Below are 23,548 nucleotides of genomic sequence, written 5' to 3'. Positions count from 1 at the left end.
TAAGCATTCAAATAAGTTTTAACTATTAAAATTGCCCTCTTGAGAGAATATATACATATTTGAAAGTGCCATCATAAAAATATTTTTGGTAGACCTTCTTGTAATGACCTACAGAGCCAGGGCACAGCATGTAGGAAAATGGTTTCCATTGCCTAGCTTGCTACCTTCCTTTATTTTGAAACTTATTCCAAGTAGCTGTGGACTATTTCTAATATGTGTGTGTCGGGGGGGGGGGGTGTATATATGTTGATTTTCAAAAGATGACAATTTTCCATGATTATTCATATTGATAATATGTTACTTTTTGTGAAGTACAACTCAAAAACAATTTCAAGCAATGATGTCATATTACTAGGAGACAAAAAAATGAACACAGGTTTATGTCTGCTTTAAAGGAGTCACACTCATTGGATGTCTATGTTTTGGTATATTCATCCAGGTCAGTCATTACTTATAAGTTCCTTAAAGGTAGAGACCATTATATATAGCTATTCCAATATATAGTTCTCTTCTCTAATCTCCCATTGCATCCCAGCATAGGACCAGATGCTGCTGCCCTCAAAAATGTTTGTTGAATTGAAGTGACTGGAACTTCCCTATTAGATAGATAAATAGATAGACAGGTAGGTAGATAGGTAGGTAGGTAGGTAGGTAAGTAGGTAGATAATATCTTTAACATTTTTAACATTTTATTTCCATTTTTATGGATTAGGCAATATTTGTATTTATATGCACATTACTTTTCAATGATTTTCTATCAATCCAGGAATTATACAATATAAGGCACAGCAAATAAATCAGATCACTAAGGGCTTTAATAGATGAGAACTTTGTTCCTATTTATATTGCTTTCATATTTTATTTTAAAAATTCCTGCTAGTCAAGCTTCTTTCTGGGAAAAGAACTACAAGAGTTTATACTTAATAAGGATCAATTGTGATGTGCCGTAAGTAGATATATAGTTTACCTGTGTATGGCCAACAAAATCAACCTTTGGCTGAAGACATTAGCTTCTATATCATTAGAAGTCCAAATGAACCTGACCACATAAGATTGGTCCCTGTTATACTGTCTATCACTTATTTGGGCTAATTGATGACTAAATGGAACTCACTATTTGTTGACAACATTTCATGCTTTGATGAGATTTACTGCAGGGTGACTGAGCCATATTAAAGCATATACTAAAACAAAATATCCTAACCTAGCAAATCAAATAAATTTAGTAAAGTTTTAGATTAAATACATTGAAGCATCATTAAATTTAGAATCATTGTATCTTATTTAAAAGCAATGTGGTTTTAATGTTGCCTGTATCATTTAGGAACTGAAAAGATAGAAGAAAATCTAAAACAGTGTTAAAATTTGTGTCTGCAGACTGGCATTGCTTGTTGTAAATTTTAAAGGAAAATAAGAAGCAAGAATATAGAATGATTTCCACAATGTTTTTCAAAAATTAGATCAATTTGGATATTTCTAATCAGTAATTACATTTTCAATACACTCTTTCTAAGGCATTAGCAAATCTACTTACAATCTAATAATGACCAATAACAGCATAGTTTTTAATACAACAATAAACAAATGGCATGTTTGAGTTTCATAGTTTGTCCAAATCCAATTCCTATAGATAAGATTCCATTTAGCACAGTTTACAGGAGCACACCTTTGCTATCCATGAATGATGCCTTGGCTTACCTAGAAAGGAAACAGATTATCAGGTTATATAGTAAATAAAGAAAGAAGTAAGAAAGAAGAAAGGAGGAAGAAGGTGAGAGGGGAATGGAAAAACAGGGAAGGATGAAAAGAAGGAAGGAATGAGAAAGGAAGTGAAGGAAGGAAAGAATTACCTATAATTTCTATATTTCTTTTCTATGCTATAATACAATATGTTACTATAATAAAAATATTTTTATAAACTAGGCTTCAGGCAAATGGATTGTACACATTATTATGACAGGTTGCAAGTTGTTTTTTTCTTTTAATTGCCAAGAAAGATGACAGTTTTCAACAAGATGAGTTGGATTTGAAATTAATGAATTTGCATAAATTTCAAGTAGGTCAGTTTCTCTCAAGGAAACCCACAACTGCAGTTTTAGGATCAAATGTTATAAATGGTAGTTTATAAACTGGTTTGAATTCAAGAATCAAAAGAGCATTTATTTTTCAAACTACTTAGATGCTTGTCATTGTAGCCTAAAAACTATCACTTGTTTTAAATTATTTTGACTATCAAACATACTGGAGCATTGTGCCTTAGTTAACTATTTCTAAATACATTTATATTAATGACATGACCATGCAAACATAGTAACTCCTACACCTACTGGCAAAGACTCAAAAAACTGGTTATTTGGCTTAAATATATATTATACATTTATATATATAGCTACATGTATAATTATGTGTGTGTGTGTGTGTGTGTGTGTGTGTGTATGTCTAGAATTTTACATCTTTTAAAAATTATTAGCTTAATGCTTAAATTTTTCCATTTGGGTAACTTTTTAAAAATGTTCATATTGTTAAACTCAACTAGAAGAAAGGGCTTATGTGTTTTTACTACTGAAATTGTTCTTACTTCTAGAACATTTTTTTTTTAGCACTAACCCTAAGAAGTGTGTTCTCGGTAGCTATGATTGATGGGCTGCTCACACATTCCACATTTTTTCTGCTTCATGCATCATCATCAGCCATCTCCAACACTCCAGTCCTGAATCTGTCCTACTTTCTGTTACCTGATTTTTGCTGTTGATTCATGAGCTAGAATAGTAAAAGAAAAAAAAAACCCTCCATCTTGGCTTTTCACAATGTAGTATCCCCTGGAAACTGTGAGAAACCTAGTTTTGTTCATCAGATTCATGCAAATGCAATATTGATTGACAATGATGTATATAGATCTATACACATAACGTGCTATATAAAAACCACTAAAATGTTCTATTAATGGCAGAATGCATACTGATTATAAACTACTTCAGAATGACGTGAAAATGCTGATCTGAACGCCTTTTTTTGTACTTTCAAGCTCTCTCTTGTCACTGCTATTTTTCAGTTGAAGCTATGTTTAAGTGCCCTGTCCCTAGTGCACTAGGAAGTAAAATCCTTAATTTTCCAAGCCAATAAGGTGATAAAAGCTCAAGATCTCTCATTAACACTTGGATAAAAATTGTGAATGTCACACTAAATTTTTTATCATCATGAGTGCAAAGATGAGGGACAAGGAACGCTTTTTATTATATTCTGGAGAATAGGAATTGCGCTTTAATCATTGTGTATGAAGCAGTCAACAAGAAGTTAACCAGCAAAAGACTGCACTAAACTATTTTTGTGATAGCATCTTTCAGATTCAGAAGTGATGGGGCTTTAAAGAGCCAAAGAAAGAAAGCCATTATAATGGCCCTAAAATCTGAAAACAAAGGGAGCTGTAAGTTCACAACGTTATCTTGGTGCTTCTATTACTAGACATCAAGTTATTCCCACAGGTTTTGGGAATGTATAAATGCCAGTGAAGAAGCAAGTAGACTTCACAGAGTCTAAGCCAGAAACTTCAATCTGGGATTCACCTGTGAGTCAAAACTCTTTGCTAATGAATTATTCCAAAGGAAAGACACTGCTGAGGGAGACCTTAACCTAACAGACAAGACCTCCAGGTTCACTGACAGGGTCAGAGCAGTAAGAATGCTCTGGTCTAAAGTTGCTTTGCCAACCTTAATGGACTGCAGGCACTCACCTGGGTATACAGCATGAACCAATAAAGAGATCACAACGGCATGATGAATAGGTAGAGTGCTCCAGAGACCAGGTGAACAACCACTTCACCAGTCCTCTAAATTGTGACCTGTATGCACACTCCAGCCCATTTACAAATGGGTCATCCTAGTCACTTCACTCCTGAAGAAGCAGTGATGTCAGTGGGAAAGTAAACAATCTTCCGACTGAGTTCAAAACCCTTTGCGTTCAAAGATAATCAATTCATAAAGTCAATCTTATTTTTTACATAAATTAAAAAAATCGATTTTACCAATGAAATTTTAAAATATTATATCAATGTTTAAGAAACTTTGACTTTACCTTAAAGAATAAACTATTATAGTTTTTCTGTGCTTCAATATCCCTTTCCTCTCTGCAAATGCAAATGAATTGGTATCACAAATATGAAACTCTAAGGTTTAAAGTAAAATTATGTTTAGAGGATTTGCAAAGAAAAGACTTTATTTGGAAAGAACAATATATGAGGCAATATTCTTGAACTGTGCTTGGATGGAAAAATGATTTTTGTTTTCATTTTATATGTGCTGTTTGAACAACTGGTTTGTTCATTAAAAATGATGTAATAGGGGCGCCTGGGTGGCTCAGTCGGTTGAGCGTCCGACTTCGCTCAGGTCACGATCTCACGGTCCATGAGTTCGAGCCCCGCATCAGGCTCTGTGCCGACAGCTCAGAGCCTGGACCCTGCTTCAGATTCTGTGTCTCCCTCTCTCTCTGGCCCTCCCCCCATTCATGCTCTGTCTCTCTCTGTCTCGAAAATAAATAAATGTTAAAAAAAAAATTAAAAAAAATGATGTAATAAATATATTAGTCATTTAGAGTTGCATAGATAAAACCATGTAAGGTCAATATCCATTAAAGCTAGAAGACTGACCACATTCAACTTTGTAACGGGGGGATTTTGCATGTACATGAAAATATTAGAAGGACTTTTAAATGAACGATGATATGCCCGGTGAAAACGGTGAGAATGATGCATTCAGATTTAAATGCACTCCTTTCCATATAGGGAATAATGAATATACCAATGCAGTTATAAGCTTAGCTATGGAAGCACCTCTCTTGATTTGACAGCACCTTCCCAAAGCTTATCACTTAAAACTCCCAAATTTTGCCTTTTCTTCTAACAAAAGTGGTTAAATATACTTTCCAGAAGAACACCATTCATACGTGGTAAAAAGAGGTACCCAAACCACCAAAGTGATGTTTATAGTTTTGGAACCCCTCCATCTGAATGCCTTGCTATTTTTTTAGTTAATTGTGGGACACTGAGAAGTGGACAGTCATATTTTCACAGTTCGAGAAAGTCCCTCTATGCCACCAATTTTTCATATCTTCCTTCGTGCTCAATTTTAGGAATTTTCCCTCTCAAATGCTCATACTTCAAGGAAATGCACTCTCTCATCAAAATCTTTCTTACTAAACAAGCACCTCTGTCAGAAGTGTCTTAATTTCTTATCACAGAATTTTATCCACACAAGGAGCAATAAATAATTCATGTCATTGCCTCTTTGTTGTGTGTCCCTGAACTGCACAGACCTGGAAGGCTGACAGCTGTGTCAGGACAAGCACCAAAGATCTGACATGACAAGTGACTAACAAGTTTCTTTCAGTTCATAGTGAAAGAAGACAATGGCCTAAAGTACAGAAAGAAATCCTGAAACAAAATAAAACTGCTTCTTTCTTTTTACCTAAGTGTTTGCTATGAGCTTATTTCCAACCCACAAGCCCTGGTCATTTTATAGGACTGCCCAGCCCCCTTTATTCCTCACACTCGCTTGGCCATTTACGCCTGGCCACGGATCAATATGAGCAATTCTTGGAGAAATACGATGTCTCCATGACAACCAAGCCACAAATTCTCAGTGGAAGGCAGTGAGACCAGTAGTGAACTCTCCAGAGGTTTCTAGGCCTATAAGGCAAGATGTCTTAAAATGCAGGAATGGACAGAGGAAAAAGCCAGAGTAATTCATTCTTTATTACCCGTTTAATGATGTCCGATGTATAGAACAGTACTCACTTTTTAAGTTAAGATTCTTTATCAGTACCTCTCTTTACTAATTAATCTTTGTTTTGATATATGCTTTTGTTTATATCAATCAAATGAACTATGTTATATTTGAATTTTACTACAATTCCACTCATATTGAGGGATGACCGAAATTTATACTACTTTTGAAATGACATAAAGCCAATCTATTCTTGCCCAAAACAGTGAACAGTTAACACAAGTAAAAACTTGATTCATGGATTTAACTGCTTAGGGTTTATAGGAAACTATGTATTAAGACAGTTTAAAAATCTAGTCACTATTAGGCAATCTTTGTCAAAACTAAAAGCAATTTATAAATAATTTAATAGAAATTTAATGCTACCACTACTCTCTCCCTGTTAGATTGGGACTAACCTGCATTTGTTTTTTTAGATACTGTGGCAGGGGGTGGGATTAACGTTCTGATTAAAATTTTCTGTCGTTGTGAAAGGTGCCATTTGTCAGTTCCATGGGATGCTAAAGCAGAAGTGTGGTTGAGAACAGACACACTGCAGCAGTTCATCTTTTGAGGAATCTTGGTGTAGTGGAGGGAACTGAAATACAATGCCATCGCCACTGGGCCTATTGGGGTTCCGAGATGACTTAGGGGACCTGACATAGATTGCAGGCTGCACCTTTCACTGAAAATTAAATCTCAGTAGCTCTCCTCGGGGAAGGATCAGGGGACTGTTTGCAGCTGCCCCCTGTCAGCAAAGGCTACAAGATTTGGAAATCTCTTAACTAAGCTGACAGGCCACAGAGAGGATGAATCAAAAATCTGATACAAGGATCAACACACAAAGATGCAAGAGGGTCGAGGGTACCCAGCAGCCAGAGAAAACAGGGAAGAAAAACTGTTCGGTGGGGGGAGATAGTTAACTCTTTCCCTCATGGTAATAAGGTACCTTCTAGCACCTTAAGGCTTTGCAGTGATCCAGGAATGTCATTCAACCTCCACAGGATTTTTTTTTCCTTTTAATTAATTATCTGTTAAAGACTAGGCATGTTTTGAAACAAGACAGAAGCAGAAACAAAAATCCATGCATAAGTGTTTCTGGCTCTATCCTTCCAGTATATTTCTGTCTATTCTTTCTACAGAGAAAATACAAACATAAGCAACTTGGGATGTAGCATGAGGAAGGGTTATTACTTTCTTTTGTTCTGTTTGTTCCAAACAGTTGACATGTCCATGAGTCCATTACTGTTATGCTAAAATCGTCCAGATTAGAGCACTTTCGTCCAGGTGAGAGCATTGTTTGTATTTAGAAAGGTAAATAGATTGTAATGGTGGCTCTTTTGTCTCTAACTCTCTCCTTCCGCTTGATCCCATTATTTGAAATATTTAAAATGCTGCCACTTCTCCAGTTTTCAATCTCGGCCTCTATTCTCCAGTTTAGCTTAAAATTGATGATAATGAACTAATAGTGTCAGCTTCCCTTCTCAGTCATAAAGCCTTTGTACTTCCTCCAACTGAATTCCTGATAAAAGAGGAAAAGGTAACAGCTCCACACTGTGACCCCTGGAGGTGACCATTAATTTGACAGTGCAGCTGCTAAGAGAAAACAGCATTACAATGTCCTCCCCGCCACCCCCTTCCAAGGACCCCAAAGCTGTGTCAAATTTATCATTTTATACTTGACTATTTTTAAATGGCTTTCACCTGGACTCTCAGACTCTTCCAAGACACATCTGTCAGGCATGTCCTCAGTGTCTTGGAACTTTGCCGAATTTGAGTCGCTGTCATGCTTGACCGGACTGACTGGAGCTATTAAAAGGGGAGAGAGAGAGAGAGAGAGAGAGAAGAAAGAGAGAACAGTGAAAAAGTAGTAATAAACACCACTGAAACATTTCCTTTAAGTTCCACAGATATTTCCAGGGACACACTATGTAAACACAAATAATAAATTGAAATAAAATGTATCCTCTAAGTATGTATTGGCAGACATGTAATTAGTTGCAAAATCTATAGATGAGACTTTATCTTACAAGAAAAATAAGTTCATGGCATCAGCTTAAAAGCTACAAAGTAACAAAGTGATCCCTTCAAAGTAGAAATCGTATTTTTAATGCATAAATCTAAAACGATATAGTCAGTTAACAGCCACAGGACACAGACGGAACGTTGGGCTGGTTAGTTAGAAAGACCAGCTCTGTGTGGATGCAATGGTTCCTTTTGTCGCACAAATCATAGCTGGTGAACATTTTTTATGCATTTTGTTTCTCCTTCATCAAATTAAAAACTCTAAACACACAAAAAATAAAAGCCTTATACAAATAAAATTTAGAATAGAGAATAAATACTTCACAAATGTTTAATAAGTAGGACTAATGTTTGAACGGTGATTTCACACAACTTGTCTCCAAACAACTTGTCATTATTATCTGGGTAGGAATTATGAACAGAAATAGAAATGAGCACAGAAATCTAAAATTTCCTATAAACACATTATACCACTAGTTCATTAGAGAAACAGTCTCAAGTTTCCACATTTTTGCACAAGTTGTAATACTTGGTTTAACTTATCTCCCTGAGTAACGTATTTCCATGTTATATTTGTTCAAGGAATCCCTTGTCAGGAAGAGTGGATATTGGCTTCATGAAAAAAACTCTGTGAATAACAAAACAGAGCAATTCCCCAATAATATAAATTGTCATACTTACTTGTTTGAAGCCAAACTACATAAATATGTATATTATTGACTACTGCTAATTTTATCTATCACAAATTGCTGCAATAAACACTACTACGGTCTCTTCAGATCTTGATAACACACACGACATATTATTTATAGGCCATAAAAACAAAAAAGAAAATATATAAGCCATTCATGAAATAATATGTTTCTTGGCACAGTGAGTAGGCCTGGCCACTGTTCCTAAACCTCCATTAGGAAATGATAGAGCAAACACAGAGGCTGGAGGCTGTGTCACTTCACACACATACTCAATAAGTGACACAAAGGAACACAACCCAAGGTCTAAAGCAGCATGAGCAGAACTCACACCACCCACACTCCTCATCTTGTTTCCATGGAGTTTTTATTGCATTGGTGATCGTAACCTGAGGCCTACTGTATACACACCTTAAAGGAGACTAGTAACATAATTCTGATCCAAATATTCTCTTGAGTTTCACCAACCTCTCAGAACACAGTTCTCCTCTGTTCTGTCAAAGTGTGAGCATAGAGTTTGAATCCAGTGCTTCTCTAAAACCTTTTATTAGAGAACAAAATATGGGAAACGTATGAAATTCTGGCATGTAAGTTTTCAAAAAAAATATGGAAGTACATAGCATGTCTGTTTTATTCATCTCTGTATGCCATGGGCCATCAGAGGTATTCTTAAAGGATTTGTGGAATGAATGAGTGAACAAATGAATGAAACAGAGGTACCATGCTAGATGTCCTCCTGGCCCACGAGGGTATGTGCTTTGAATTCTCTTCAACTAGATCCATTCAGTTTCCTGTTTAGGCCCACTTGAGACAAAGGTTGCATATTTATAAAATGGTGGTGGGGGTAGTGTGTAATTTGGAGGCGAGACACATATGGCCTAAGTAGTTATTGGTGTAATTCCCTTTAATTTAATTTTTCTCAGTTTAGATCATATTTACAGATTATTTTTTAATCCATCAATTTTTGTAATATGTTTAAGCAGATAATTAAATGTATCAAAGTTGCAGAAAACTATTACACTGGTCAAGATTTACTAGACTGTTTTAATTTTTTTATCCCTAAATATCTTGTTAATTTTCTGAAATATTTACATTGGTGTTTCTAATAGGGGATTACTAGGGGATTCATCATACAGCTAAATCTATTATTAACAGCCAATGAGTTAGCACCTGTGTTTATTTGGGCAAATGCATTCCACTTGTCATCCCATACATTGTTCTTTCATAATTTAAAACTTTCATTCATTGATTCATTCATTTATTCTTCCAGTAAGACTCTTTTCTAGATATAAGGACTTCAAGGAGGAGAGCATGGTATTAGAACCACATAGCAAATGCCAGTAACAATTTTTAGTGACAATAAAGTGGTCCCAGGTTGAACTGACATCCCAAACCTCTCAAGAAAGTCAGAAAGTTAGGTATAGTTGTAGCTGCATGATCTTCATTAAACTCACACTAGTAGGTACCCTGCAGCTATTTTTGTCTCTACCTCTGATTCTGAAGGGTGTCTTTGTGAAGGGGTAGGAGAGTAGAAAGGGTATTATTCTTCAGATATTTTGCTTAATTACATTTCAGCTTCCAAATTTGAGATGGAACATGATTTGTCATTTTTACTGGCTAATTTATAGAGTACCTGGTTAAATTTACTATATAGGAAATACCTTCATTCTGTCAGTTGGGAACAGCAGACATTGGAGAAGTTAATTATTGCCATTTCACTTTTTTTTTTTTTGATAGGCTAATCTTTGCAATTGTTCTTTTGGGTGTTTTCTGTGATGTTTCATCATTAAACTCTGACATGATGTGTGACCAGAGCTTCCCTAATGAATCATTTCAAAAACAATGAAATCAACAAATATTGATCTAGCCCTTATTATGGGTAGAACTCTGTGCTAGACCATGGGAGGGGTAAAAAGAAAATAAAGGCATTTCAAATGTGCCCTCATACAACTTGTGATCTAGTTGAGGTATAATGAAAAGTAACTAGTAGGAGCATTAGAGACAATATTCCAAGAGTGACATACTTTTTAGGAATGCAGCAGTAATTCTCCTGTAATAGGAGGATTGAGGAGTGAATTTTGAATTCCTTGGAAAGGAGTATGGGTAGCCCAAAGGGAGCTCATTTAAGGCAAAAGAAAAAAAGGTGTGAACCCAGGCATGGTCAAAAAATACATTAGCCTAGTGTCACAAATGTATTTAACAGAATGTTGCTGCCTACTTTTATATGCATTTTTAATGAATTCTCTTAACATATCTCTTTGAGCTTTCCCTAAATTGCTGCTGTGGCTAATTCTTCTCACCTGTAGAAGTTAGCTATAGACAGGTTTTTCCTTGCCCTAGATAGTCAATAATTTGATCTTTACTGATGGTGGGCCCATTTATCACAGTAAGCTGTCCTTTCACTATACATATTGACTTTTATTTATCAATACCCAAGTCCATTTGTAGCTCATCACTAAAGTTCTCGGATATTTTCAGTAGTTTTTGAAGATGCATTTTAAAGCTTGTTAGAGAGATACTTTTGACATCAATATAGTGCAAATGATTGTTAGGTTCATCCTTAACTTAAAATCAACTGTTTATTTCCTCTGTAATGGATTCTGAAACAGTCCACATTTGGGGGAAGTGGGGCAAAAAAGACAAACTCTTCTTGACAGTTCTACCACCGAAAGATGTAAGGCTATTCCATTTACTCATCATGTACCTCAAAATGTTGACAGCAGAAACACCAGTGTTCTAAATATCTTTGTAATGTCTTTGGTAGTGAAACAGAGAAATCCATGTACTTTGTATGGATGTGTTTGACTATAATGTGTTTAACTATGAATATAATTCTAGATATTAAAGAAATGAATAGTTCAATGGTAGAAGAAACTCAGAAGATTGTATGACAAAGACACTACAGAAGGATTTACCATAAGACCATGTGGTGACAGGGTCACCGTGTGGTGACAGTGGTTATGCTCCTCCATCTCCCTCTATACTCTATTTTGGTTTCAGTTAACCTCCAAAAATTCCCTCCTTCCCTTTGCCATCATTTGCAGAAAGATGGTATTAGCTTTTAAAGGTGGCTAACTCTAGGCAGCAAATAATTCCAAGAATTATTCTCCCCACCCCCCAGTAAGACAAGAGAGTGACCACTGGAAAAATCTCCATTCATCTCCACTAACAGCAGCTGGTTCTTCCAAGCTAGGCCAGTTCTGTAGACTAAATAGAGCCCCTGTTAAAAATCCATGTCATTTACAATGTGAATAAAATCTGCACTACAAATAGTGTTTTCAATACAATGACTTATGAATGATTTAAAAATAGATCCCATCCATCATATGTATGGACTTTTTGGAAGTATTGAGGATATTTATAGAAAACCATTAATAAAAAGATATAACAGTTTGAAATGTTGGTCTGAGTAGAATAAACCACTGTAGTAGCAGATAAAACTCAGAAAAAATCTTAATGACATCTTACTCAAGGGGACAAAAATAATGTACAGGTTGCAGAAGTCAGGAAAGACTAAAAGACCACTCAGATTTGTGGAATGAGCAGTGGAGAAGTCAAAGACCTGAGTTCAGATCTACTAGCTCAATATGGTGGCTAAGAGTTGATCACTTTCTTGGTTTATCGTTTAGGTCTCTTGGCAATCTTAAAGCATCCCTATGAATCAACTAAACAAACAAACAAACAAACAAACAAACAACTTTCTGCAGGCTTAGAAGAAAGAAAAACTACGTTAAATTCAAGAAGTAAATACTAATGCAACAGTCACAGATCACCAAAGACTGTTATATATTTTAAATTAGACGGAGACATAATCAGTGAAAAGATTTGAAGTGCTAACACCAAATTTGTAAACAAAGAGGATGCCATTTGAATAGACCCCTAATTCACTTTACAAAGTGGTTCTCTCAGGACAGATGTACCATCAGGAAAACATATTTAGCTAAAGAACTATGTACTTATTACCCCTACTTTAAGAGTATCTACTGAGATAATCAAGTGATAGGACCTTTTAATTATATTTGCATAATAATAGCTTACTTTTACTGCATCCTGCATCAGGCTTCAGGCTTATTTTTGTCAGTGTGGACTGGAAACTGGGGAAAAAATCAGATAAAGATGCCCAGAATTAAATAAAATATCTAATGCTTCTTTATAACTAAGTAATAACTGTTTTATGGACAAGTTCAGTTAACATTAAACTTAGGTGTTTTTGCTATCTCTCTGAAATTCTAATCTGACATGGAATATTTTCTGGATGACATTTTCTAGTATGAATTGCTTTAAGGATGACATTTTCAACTGGTAGAAAAATGAATTTTCTAAAATGCTGGGAAGGGTAACTATTATTTTGGTATCTTTACTAGATGTATAGAATTAAAATTATATTTAATTTAAATATTTTGAATGTATGTATATTACACACACACACACACACAGAGGATCAGATTTTTGACTACTTAGTCTAAGAGGAAAAAAATCTCTCCATAGCTGACTTCTACAAGTGAAATGCATGAGTGGAACAGCCAACTAATTTGGAGGAAGGAAAATGTGAATGCTAAAAAAGACAATCAATTAATGAATCTTTTTAAACAATGCTTTATTCCTTTCAGATACAGAAATTCCTCTGTCATCCCAATGTTTGGGCAGTGGGATGCTTTCGTAAGGCTGATAAATAAGCACATACGTCTCTAGCCCTATGCGAGGCACAAGGCACATACTTAGAGTACTTATTAAATGACTGAGTGAAACTGCTAATGAGCTTTCCTAAAAATTGAAAACCAAAGGTTAATTTCACTTATAGTTTAAGGGGAAAATCTCAAGGTCAGGCCTAGAGTTTACAGCTCAAACATACCCAAACAACCCTGCAATCTATTATTAATGTCAATAGGCAGTCTGCATAAAGAAGGAGGCTCTATCTTCCTTATTTCTGAGTGCAAAATGAAATTCCTCATTTTTGGCATCCAAATATATATATGAATTGGAACAAAAATGAGTATCAACAATTTCATTATAGGGATGAAATTCTGAGTTCCCAGGGAGATATAATATGTTGCACTGGACAAAAGTGAAATTAATAGGATTCAGAAGATCTGTTTTTTAATTCCACCTCTGGTCCTAATAGTGTGACCTTGTGATTTTGAGTATGTCATTTTATTCTCCTAGACTCAGGTCCTTTTATTAATAAAATAAGAGAAATGGACCGGACAACTTCCTTGACATCTTCTGGCTCAGAAACTCAAACACTCCTCCAGTTAACAATTCAAGACAATCAACTACTCAATGTGTCATTGAACAAGATACCAAGATGGTAAATGGCTACTACATGAGCCTTAGAAATAATGACTTCTAAAGCTCTTTCGGAATTAAGTAAGATTGGTATTTTTCTACAAGTGGCAATGTCCAGTCTGACTGAGGACATCAAGGCAGCTTCAGAGGGATACTTGGGTAGTTGCAATGCTAGGGTCAGGCAGCCCTATGGAAAGATGACCGAGAAATAACTGAGGCTGCACCATGGCTACTAGTGAGAACAAACAAGGTGACTCCTTGGCATAGAAAAGCATCTGTCAGATGTTTATCAATGGTGCAAAACACATCTTTAAAAACAAATCTTGAAAAAAAAATCAGTTATATCTTACCCTTCTTCGAATCGTACTTACTCAGTTCATTTATTTAAACAATCCCTCTCTTTATCAATAAATTTGGCAAATATGAACTTTGGTGCAAGATAAATCATCCTAAACTAACTTAACTGGGTCCATGTAATAATTGCAAGAAGCACAGATGCAGCAGATGAGCCCTGGTCTGGATGTTACACGGTCTAAGTTAGGTTAGGCTTCATATGTGCTGGACTCCTCTGAGGCCTGGGTCTGTCTTGGCTTTCAGGCCTTAGGCATGATGAGCTTCTCAGTTATTATTTGTGAAATGAATGCAGAGGTGTGGTGTTCTTGTGGAATTAATTGTGTTTTCCTCAAGTCAAATCTCTTAAAGGGCAACTATTTCTATTCCTTTTATATGTAAGGATGGGGCCAATGAAGTCATTTGTCTTAGTCAAGCCTGACATGAAAACCAACTCTAATCAAATTATCTAGACTCTCAGACTGAAACAGACTACAGAGACAGATCGGAGGTAGAGTGGGAGGGTATGACAAAGGAAATGTGTAAGGTAAGTTGGGAATTGGAAAGGAGCATAACAGGTAATGATGCAACTCTTTCTTCTCTTTCTGCTGTGTTTCCTCAGCCCCCAAAAGAGTAATTCTTGAGTTACCAGTGAGGGTTTTGCCTGAATTTCTTTATGTACTCCTTTATAGTACCATTTCCTTGGCAAGCAGTGCTCCCAGGAGAGAGGGGGTGAGCAGGTGAGCAGGAACCATTTTGAAAAACATCAAATCAAAATAATTTGCTCAACTTTGGTTCTTGAACATTAATGAATAAATTCAGAGTGGCAATAACTCAAGGAAACATTATTTGTTATTATTTTTTATATTTATGTATCATCATTGGGTAAAGAAGATAATTTCTAGATGCAAGAAATAAACTGGTCAAATCAGCAAGCTCAATCCCAGCTTGCTATGTTTTACTGAGAGATAATTATTCAAGACAAAGAGACTCAGGAACATCTTATCTGAAAGGACTCTGTCCTCACTAAAAGGAAATATAGGTGATGGATGGATTCTAAGAATATATAGAAATTAACTCACACTCTTCATGCCATTTAGGTTCTGCAAAATTCATTTAACTTTTCTAGTAAGGACCAAATCCTATGGTAAATGCACAAATGCATTCATTTTGCTGTTCACAAGTTCAAGAAGTTGAAAGCAGGAATAGATTTCAAAGCTGAAAACAAATATATACCTACATATTGATAAATTGAAGAACAGTCAGTAAAGGAAGAATTATAGAGGAAATTTATAGTCAACTTCCCAGCTTGAATCTGAAAATTTAAAAGAAGGTCAGGAAAACAAAAGATACCCTTCAATCAAAAGAGCATCAAGCTAGCATTTGAGGCTAGAGATAAATGTGATTTATATATGAACTTAAGATAAGGATTCCCAGCATAGGGCAATTTAAAACAGCAAAGTCTACAGTTATCCATGAGGAAAAATGCCAAAAACATTTTTCCTCTTGAATTGGTGGGAGAAGAAACTGTCAAATGGCCCGACCATTGGAATTCATAAGAGCAGCAACCCTTCCATAGGCTGAACCTAAGACGACACCATCAGCATGGGGAGGATAGTTGGCAGGCAGTCTCAAATTCCCAGCTGATAGTCATCTCTATCTCAGGGGAGAACGTTTGTCTCAGATGGTTAATCAAGTGTCAGAGCTCTTTCATCTCCTAGATAGGAAATGGAAAATAAGGAAATCAAATTATCTAGACTATGCCTTAGTTTTCTACTCCTTTGTCAACATTAAGAAGGATGCAAGGAAGAAAAGGTCTAAGTTACTGCATTTTGTATCATTAGGCTTCATTACTCTGAAGGTGATTTATTTTTATTTAAATGACATCAAATGCTATGTTAGTGGACTTGAGAACTTACTGAAATTGAATGTAAGATATGCTTGGATGCTAATAATGTGCTTAACCACTGTATTATAATACAATCAGTGGCAAGCATCACTCTCTTATACATGCCCTCATACCAGGCAGAGAAAGCATAGGTAGTCTGTTGGCATTGATTGTTTCTTATGGTTATGCATATAAAATGTAGCCACTCATTTCAAAATATTAATTTTGCTAGGGGATAAATCATTGAAGGATGCCTTCTCAAATCCTCAAGCTGAGTCACTGCATAACATCCAGTATTTGTACTAATATGTCTAAGAGATGGTTGTCCAAAATGTAGAAATGACCTTGATAAGTAATACAAACTCTCATTTTCATATTAAGCAAGCCAGCGGCATCGCCAAATAAAGGGTAAGAGAAACATACCTAAAGAAAGTAACATTTTAAAGAGCAAACATGCATATGGATAAAGGGAAGCCAGTACCTATAATCTAGTGAGACTTTGAAAAAACTATGTTCAATACAAAAAAGATGTTTTTATAATGAAAGAACTAAGTAATAGGTAACAAAAGGTAAGGGACAGATATTTCTAGGTAAGACAGTATAAAACAGTGTCCTAGATCACTGTAAAATATCCCTCCTCCTAAATTTTTACAAATTGTTTGGAAGAATACATAGTAAATCTCTAGGACTATAGACCACACTAAGAGTTCCTGAGTTGTGAAATGTGAGACTAATTAGATTAGCTATGGAAAACAATTGTGAGGCTGAATCACTGGGAACACATGCTGTGTACACATTTCAGTATAGTAAATTCTGGGAACTATTTAAAGGAAACATGATCCAAGTAACAAGTATAAATAACAAGGACATAGCTCTGAGCTATCATTGACTATGACTCAAGGATATTAGGCCAATGTAAAAATGTAGGCAAATGGTTAACTAAAGGCTGGCACTTTAGGAAGGGGACAGCCAACACACAAAAAAACAACCATCCAGGGGCGCCTGGATGGCTCAGTTGTTTGAGAGTCTGACTTCAGTTCAGGTCGTGATTTCACTGCTTGTGAGTTCAAGCCCCATGTCAAGCTCTGTGCTGACAGCTCAGAGCCTGGAGCCTGCTTTGGATCCTGTGTCTCCCTCTCTCTCTGCCCCTCTCCTGCTTGTGCCCTCTCTGAAAGATGAATAAACATTAAAAAAAATTTGTTAAGGAAAAATAAAATAAACCAACCACAAGAAAACCAACAAGTGAGCCCAGGAAGCCCCTGGATCTGAAACCCTGTATGTGCCTCCAGAGATTGTAGCCAATATAGCATATGGTAGAATTTAAAAAGCGAACCAAAGGCCTGGGAAGAATTACGAGGGAGGAGAGTCTATATCTTATCAGAATATCTCAAGAAGAAATTAGGAGGACCAAAGACTCCAGCATGGAAGTAAATGTGAAGAAGGTGACTGATATTTGTAAACTTCCCAAGAAATTATATATGCCTACTACTGCCATTTTCTCTCCTCTAGTTCCTCCAACCCCTCAAGATGATTATGCTCTCACCTTACTTTCCAGTTCCAGGGTCATTCCTCTATTTTAATAGCCTGGTAAGAGATGTCTCTCCCTCCAGTAACTCTTTAAATTGAAATGAGTCATATCCTAAAACCAGGGTCTGATCATGTGGCTTCTGTGTAGAAAAACCTGCAAGCACTTCTGTTCAGTCACCAATGGGGAATTCTAGAGCCATGGATTGAAGACCTTTCATAATACAGCCTCAATTCAAACTTAGAGGTTTCTCACTGGGTGCTGGCCTCCTCCGCTCCTCCCTATCTTAGACTCTTATATCATATATTATAGCTGAATGAGACCACTCATTGTCCCATGGGTATGCCATTTATTTTCTACATCAGTGCCTGTGTGAAGATCCCCAACTTGAGATATCTTCTGTCACCCCATATGCAATTCCCCACTTGACAAAATGCTCCCCCCTTATTCAAGACTCAGTTCAAATGCAACCTTTTCCATGAAGTCTTTATCAACCTACCAGATAACATTAATTTTTCTCCCTTCTTCTGTGTTTCTTAGCACTGTATTTGGTCTGTGTTATTCTTCTTATCCCACTCATTGCTTATGTCTGACTACCTCACTGCATTACATTTAATAAGGAAGAAAGATATATAGACACATCTTAAAATTTTGAGACTGATGTCATGAGAACAACTGTGCTTCTCTAGTGAGTTCAAGTGCTGCAATCAGAAGCCTGGGCTAGAAGAATTACAGGCCTGATTCAGTGTGCCTTTTTCTGTCCTCCATAGCTTGTCCCAGACAGCTGGATATTCATAGATTGTATTCTTGTTCCACAAATATTATGAGTCCAATGCATCCATTGGCAGTGAATGCTGAGTAAGTCGCCTTGCTCTGTATGGAATAAGGCTATGTAGACAATGGGTGGACTATGTTGAGGGAGATCTCTAGTCAAAAGCATGATTTTTTTAAAATCTGTTTTTATTTTTACATTTATTTATTTTTGAAAGACAGAGTGTGAGCAGGGGAGGGGCAGAGAGAGAGGGAGACACAGAATCTGAAACAGGCTCCAGACTCTGAGCTGTCACCACAGAGCCCGATGTGGGGCTCGAACCCACGAACTGTGAGTTCGTGACCTGAGCCAAAGTTGGACACTCAACCGACTGAGCCACCCAGGCGCTCCAAGCATGATTTTTACAATGGTCACTTCCCTTACCTTCAAAGAGCTTTATAAAGTAAAAGTCATCCATTGCAAAATATTGTACCTAGCTCCTACAACAGAAGGAAAATTCACCGATTTCCACTCTCTTTTCCTCACTCTCATAAATCATAAAGTTAAATTTACACTAGGGATTTCATTTCTCTGAACTCAATGTACAGGCATAAAACAAATTTTGTTCTCACAGGACATCCCATTTTTGTTTCATTAGTTCAAGGAAAGGGTCACTCAATTTTTAAAGCATTTAGTTTGATCTTTGCTATGATTCATGCTATCTAACATCCACAGACACACTCTATATACTGAAATGTATCTTATATATGGAATGTGTCTCTATGGACCCCATAATGGTGGTACCTTCACATAAAGTACTCAAAAGCTACCTTACAGATACATGAGTCTGGGAAAGGTGACCAGAAAAAGAAAATACCAAAGAAAAAGAAAATTATTTGTTGAATATGTAAATAGTTTTTGTTTTACCCAAGTTATTATTCCAAGGTAATTTTGTCTCTCTCTCTCTGAAAGGCAAAATGCTTCCCTGGAGATGGAGGAGGGAAAGCTTTAAAAAATATTCCCCAAATATAAGGCCTAAATTTATTCTCATTCTATTTCATACATTTGCATTCTACGATTAACCATCTCACTGATTCTCCAGAGAGAAAGGTGATAAAAAATTTTATTAATATAATAAAGAAAAAAAGAAATAAAGATGATTTGTCATAATTTAGATAGATAAAATGAATTCTTGTGATCTTAATGTAAGAACAGACTATGATCTCTAAAGCAATACTGAATTATGGAAACATGATTTTTACATAATAGAACCATTTATACTTACCATTTAATCATATTAAATAATAATTCTTATGACTCTATTGGTTCATATGCTTTTTGTCTCTAAATTCTTCCCATGGAACAGTTAAGATATTTTAAAAGGTTTTCTCATTCTATTGCTATTAAGAGGCTTTCTCCCCCTCCTCTAATGGTGAAAATTTGATTTTCCATGCTGATTATCTACAGGGAACCATGATCATCAGGCTTTGCATAGAACCTCCCTTTCTTCATGAATTAAAGATCACATAGATTTATTCCTCAAAAGGCGAATAGGGAGAGGAGATTTGGATTAAACTCATTTTGCCAAATTATGGTTATTATTTTGTTTTAAAACCTAAAGATCTCAGATAGGAGGTTTGACCAACCAAGCACAGCACAGTTGGAGTCTGCAAAATGGCAGCTCGAACAGGGAGGCAGCTGTTCTCTCCAGGGCATTTCTCTCATATTTCCTACGGTAAAGAAGTCCAACTTAAAGACATTCGGTACAGTAAGAGTAGGGAGGTAAACACAAATGCTTCAGAGGTCCATTTCATTGACAAATCTATACACAGATCAAATTGGCCCTTCCAAGAATAAACAGCCCCGCATCCCCACTGCCCACCTTCCCCCATCCTGAGGAACAGAATCTCAGAGATTCCAACCCACATATGGCAGAAGACCCTGGCCTCCAGTCAGCCAGCTAGTTATCCATGGAAGTGGCTCAAGGCTGACACCCAGATTGACTGGTTCACACTAATTTACTTCACACAGATTCCATTTATCTCCTAGAAGATCCCCTGGCAGCAGCTTATAATGGCATATCCTAGGATGCCTGCCTACATGAGTTTTTAAAGCGGCAGCGCTTGATGAATCTGAGTCCAGAAAACAGTTCACAGATTGAGGAGTAGGTGCAATCAGAAAACATTAAGAGGCACAGCTGGGACTTGGTAGCTTGCTTGACTGGTCTGAGCAGCTGAGCATTAACTGTGTCTGCTTTTCTGCTGGCTGCTCACCGCCACTGGGGCAAATCAGAGAGCCACTCCCTTTTTCCTTTACTACTCACGCTCCAAAGGAAAAGAGGAAAGAAAGTGCATGACCATCCAAGTAGCATGTGCAGCTGTAGGGAAAGCTAATTTGACCATTTAACCTTTACTCTTTAAATACTATGATATTGCTGATCTAGATAAAACTAGAGCTGATAGTTCTAAGATGCTGGATATTTGCACTAGGCAAAATGTTGCTAGGAAAAAAAAAAAGTAAAAGAGAACTCCAAATTATTTTCTTTACTTTCAACACTGTGGAGCTAGTTGGTTACCATCTCAAAGCCTGCTCTCCTGTGTCTATGGTAGAGCTTGGGGAAAAGACACAAAAGGGTTAGATATTTATCAAAAGAATAAATGGGTGGGTAAATGTATGAGCAAACAAGTCACTATTATCGATTTGATAGTTTAGAAGTGTGGCGAACCACTGACTATTTTTAAATTAAGGCATAAAATGCTGAGAATCCTAATGGTAACATGGTCAGTTTCCAAAAGCAGAGAACTGAGAAGATGTTTTAATGGCAGTGAAGCTAACAGCATTAAACAATAACAATTCCGTGGCAAATCTAAAGCAGTGACAGAGCACATTTAGTACTTAGAAGGTTAAACACTGGGTTGCAGTAGCTGCTTGGTGGAAAAAAAGTAGGATTAAGGCTTTTGCATGAGCTTTGACATGATTGTGTTGTCTGCCTGCTGCCTTAAGCTTTGAAAAACAGCTGGGATCATCTTCTTATAAGCTCCAACCCGAAGATGTTTAAGCAGTCCCCAATCCAATTAAACAGTGGTAAATAGAAGAAAGAATTTAACTGAGCACCATCATCACATTTTTTCCTTAATGAAAAACAGCATAATTGTGGGTTACACAGATCCTTAATCTCACATTAAATCTGATAGATTGCTGATTTCTACAGAGCATGGCAGTCCCTGCTTTCTATGTTGGTGTGCTTAATTTTAGGTCATTATCCTTTATTATGTGACTTGTAATCCCTAAAGCCCATGATTGTGTCTGGATATTTGGCAAGGATTGTACTTGGCAATACAGGGATTCTACTTCTAAGAGTGATGATTTAATTGAAAGATATAGTATGATTAGATGTTGAAAGAATTACATACATTGCTTTTCTTTTGTAATTGCCTAGCTTTATAAGTGTTTCCACTATTTAAGATCACCCTTCAGTTTTGGGACTCTGCTAAAAAAGACAGCTTTCACAACTGAAAGACAAGTAGCTTATTGTTATGGAAATGTATCCATATGCTGTTAAAATAGCCAATTCAAATAAAATCCTGGCTCATCCACAAACTGGGTAATTAGGCAAGTTGCTTAATCTTTCTATGTCTCAGTTTCCTCATCTACAAAATAGTAGTAGTAGTAATATGATTAACAGTAATAATTCTACCAGAAGTATAGATTTGTTGTTACAATTAAATGAGTTAAAAGATGCAAAGTGATTGGACTAGTGGCTAGAAAGCAGAAACCTAAATTAATCCAATATTATTACTATTTCTAAATATGTCCTTGCTCAGAAATGTGTGTAAATGGCAGTAAGATATTCTTTCTTTCAGATCAAGGTTCTTTATTATACTAGCAATATAGTAATATTTAATTTCTCTGACCTAATAATGAAATATTTTAAATAGTTATATAATCTTGAACTTCACTTAAAATTGCAGAAACAAGAAGATAATGTTAGTGGCCCATTAAAAAAAAACATTTAAAGAGCATGTGGGTTTGTATCCATTTGATGATATCTATAACCAAATGAAATTCTGCTGAAGTCATCTGTAATTCTCCTTTTTCCTATCAAGAGTGCAGAATATGAATGAAGTAAAACTGGCTTCTGATAATGCAAGCAAACTAAACAGTCTTTCACCATCACTTATGTATGATCCTGGATTGCCAGTCTTTTTACTGGTTTCCATTCACATATAATATTTTAGGAATGTGCTAGGATTGAAATTGAAAGTCTAATCCAGCTCAGCCCCATCAAGACAAAAGCGTTCCTGAAGGGTGGTCATTGGATGGAGCACACAACAAAAGATAGAAATAGTGGCTTACTTGTTACTGACTAACATTCCCTTTCTCATTCATTTCTAGGGTAGATCGCACCATATCAAATAATAACAATAAAACAATTCTTTTCCTTGGACATCAGGTTAAACCAAGAAAAAAAAAACATGTTTACATCTAAATTAATCACAAATTTGAAAAAAATTGTACATTTCTGTTCATCATTATGTTTCATAAACATAAATCGTACAGGTTTGTTTTTAGCCATGGCTAAAAACATGTCCAGTTTGATCCAGATATTTTTACTGCTGTTCCTCCTGTCTCCGTACATGTAGTTGGTCACAAAAATGGTCAGATCCCTACATGATTGATTCCTCTGTAAAAGCAGCTCAAATAACTGGATCAGAGTCTTAGTGATTGACAAGCTCTTAGCAAGTACATTTATATATTAAGTAAGTATTGCCTTGCTTTTGGTCTTTTATACTCCATGAAATCCCATCAATATGAATTTATTAACAAGAGCAGTATCACAAACTTAAAATTCAAAATATAAACAGAATAAGAGGTGGGTCATATTACTCCTAAGAGAAAGAAAATCAGATTGTCCTAAGATTTTGATGAGAATTCTTTACCCCAGAAAATGGAATAACATGGTTTAAAAATCCAAGGAAGGAAAAATTTGAGCTAAGATTTTCTATCCAGCAAAACTGACCCTTAACCATAAAGGCTGTAAGCTGAGATGAGCATGCAATAGTTTAAGGAATTTTATTCAAATAATCCTTTGCTAAAGGATCTACTAGAGAATGAGTTCTAGACAACCAGCATAATGGAACAGACATCAGAGGTAAGGTAAAACATCAGAGCAGTAGGTAATCACCAAATATACATGTGTACCTATAAAACTAAGACTGAGTGCTTGTTTTAGAAATGACTGTATGTTCTGACAATGCAGGGATAGATCAACCATGAAAATAGAGAGAATTGGAA

The 23,548-nt window shown here is 36.1% G+C and overlaps 1 protein-coding gene across 1 annotated transcript in view; it reads right to left on the bottom strand.

Moving 5' to 3' along the window:
- Nucleotides 1–1,621: 1,621 nt before the first annotated feature.
- Nucleotides 1,622–23,548, bottom strand: part of WDR72 (WD repeat domain 72) — a 202,487-nt gene continuing 180,560 nt past the window's right edge. Inside the window, exons 18-19 of the mRNA XM_047864633.1 lie at nt 7,461–7,565; nt 1,622–1,698 (exon numbers count right to left, since the gene is read on the bottom strand). Of these exons, the coding sequence (XP_047720589.1) occupies nt 1,643–1,698; nt 7,461–7,565 (161 nt within the window). The 3' untranslated portion in view covers nt 1,622–1,642. The remainder of the gene's footprint in view (nt 1,699–7,460; nt 7,566–23,548) is intronic.

This window comes from Prionailurus viverrinus, chromosome B3 (genome assembly GCF_022837055.1).
Source record: "Prionailurus viverrinus isolate Anna chromosome B3, UM_Priviv_1.0, whole genome shotgun sequence".
Taxonomy (NCBI): Eukaryota; Metazoa; Chordata; class Mammalia; order Carnivora; family Felidae; genus Prionailurus; species Prionailurus viverrinus.
This window is presented reverse-complemented; position numbering and strand designations above follow the sequence as displayed.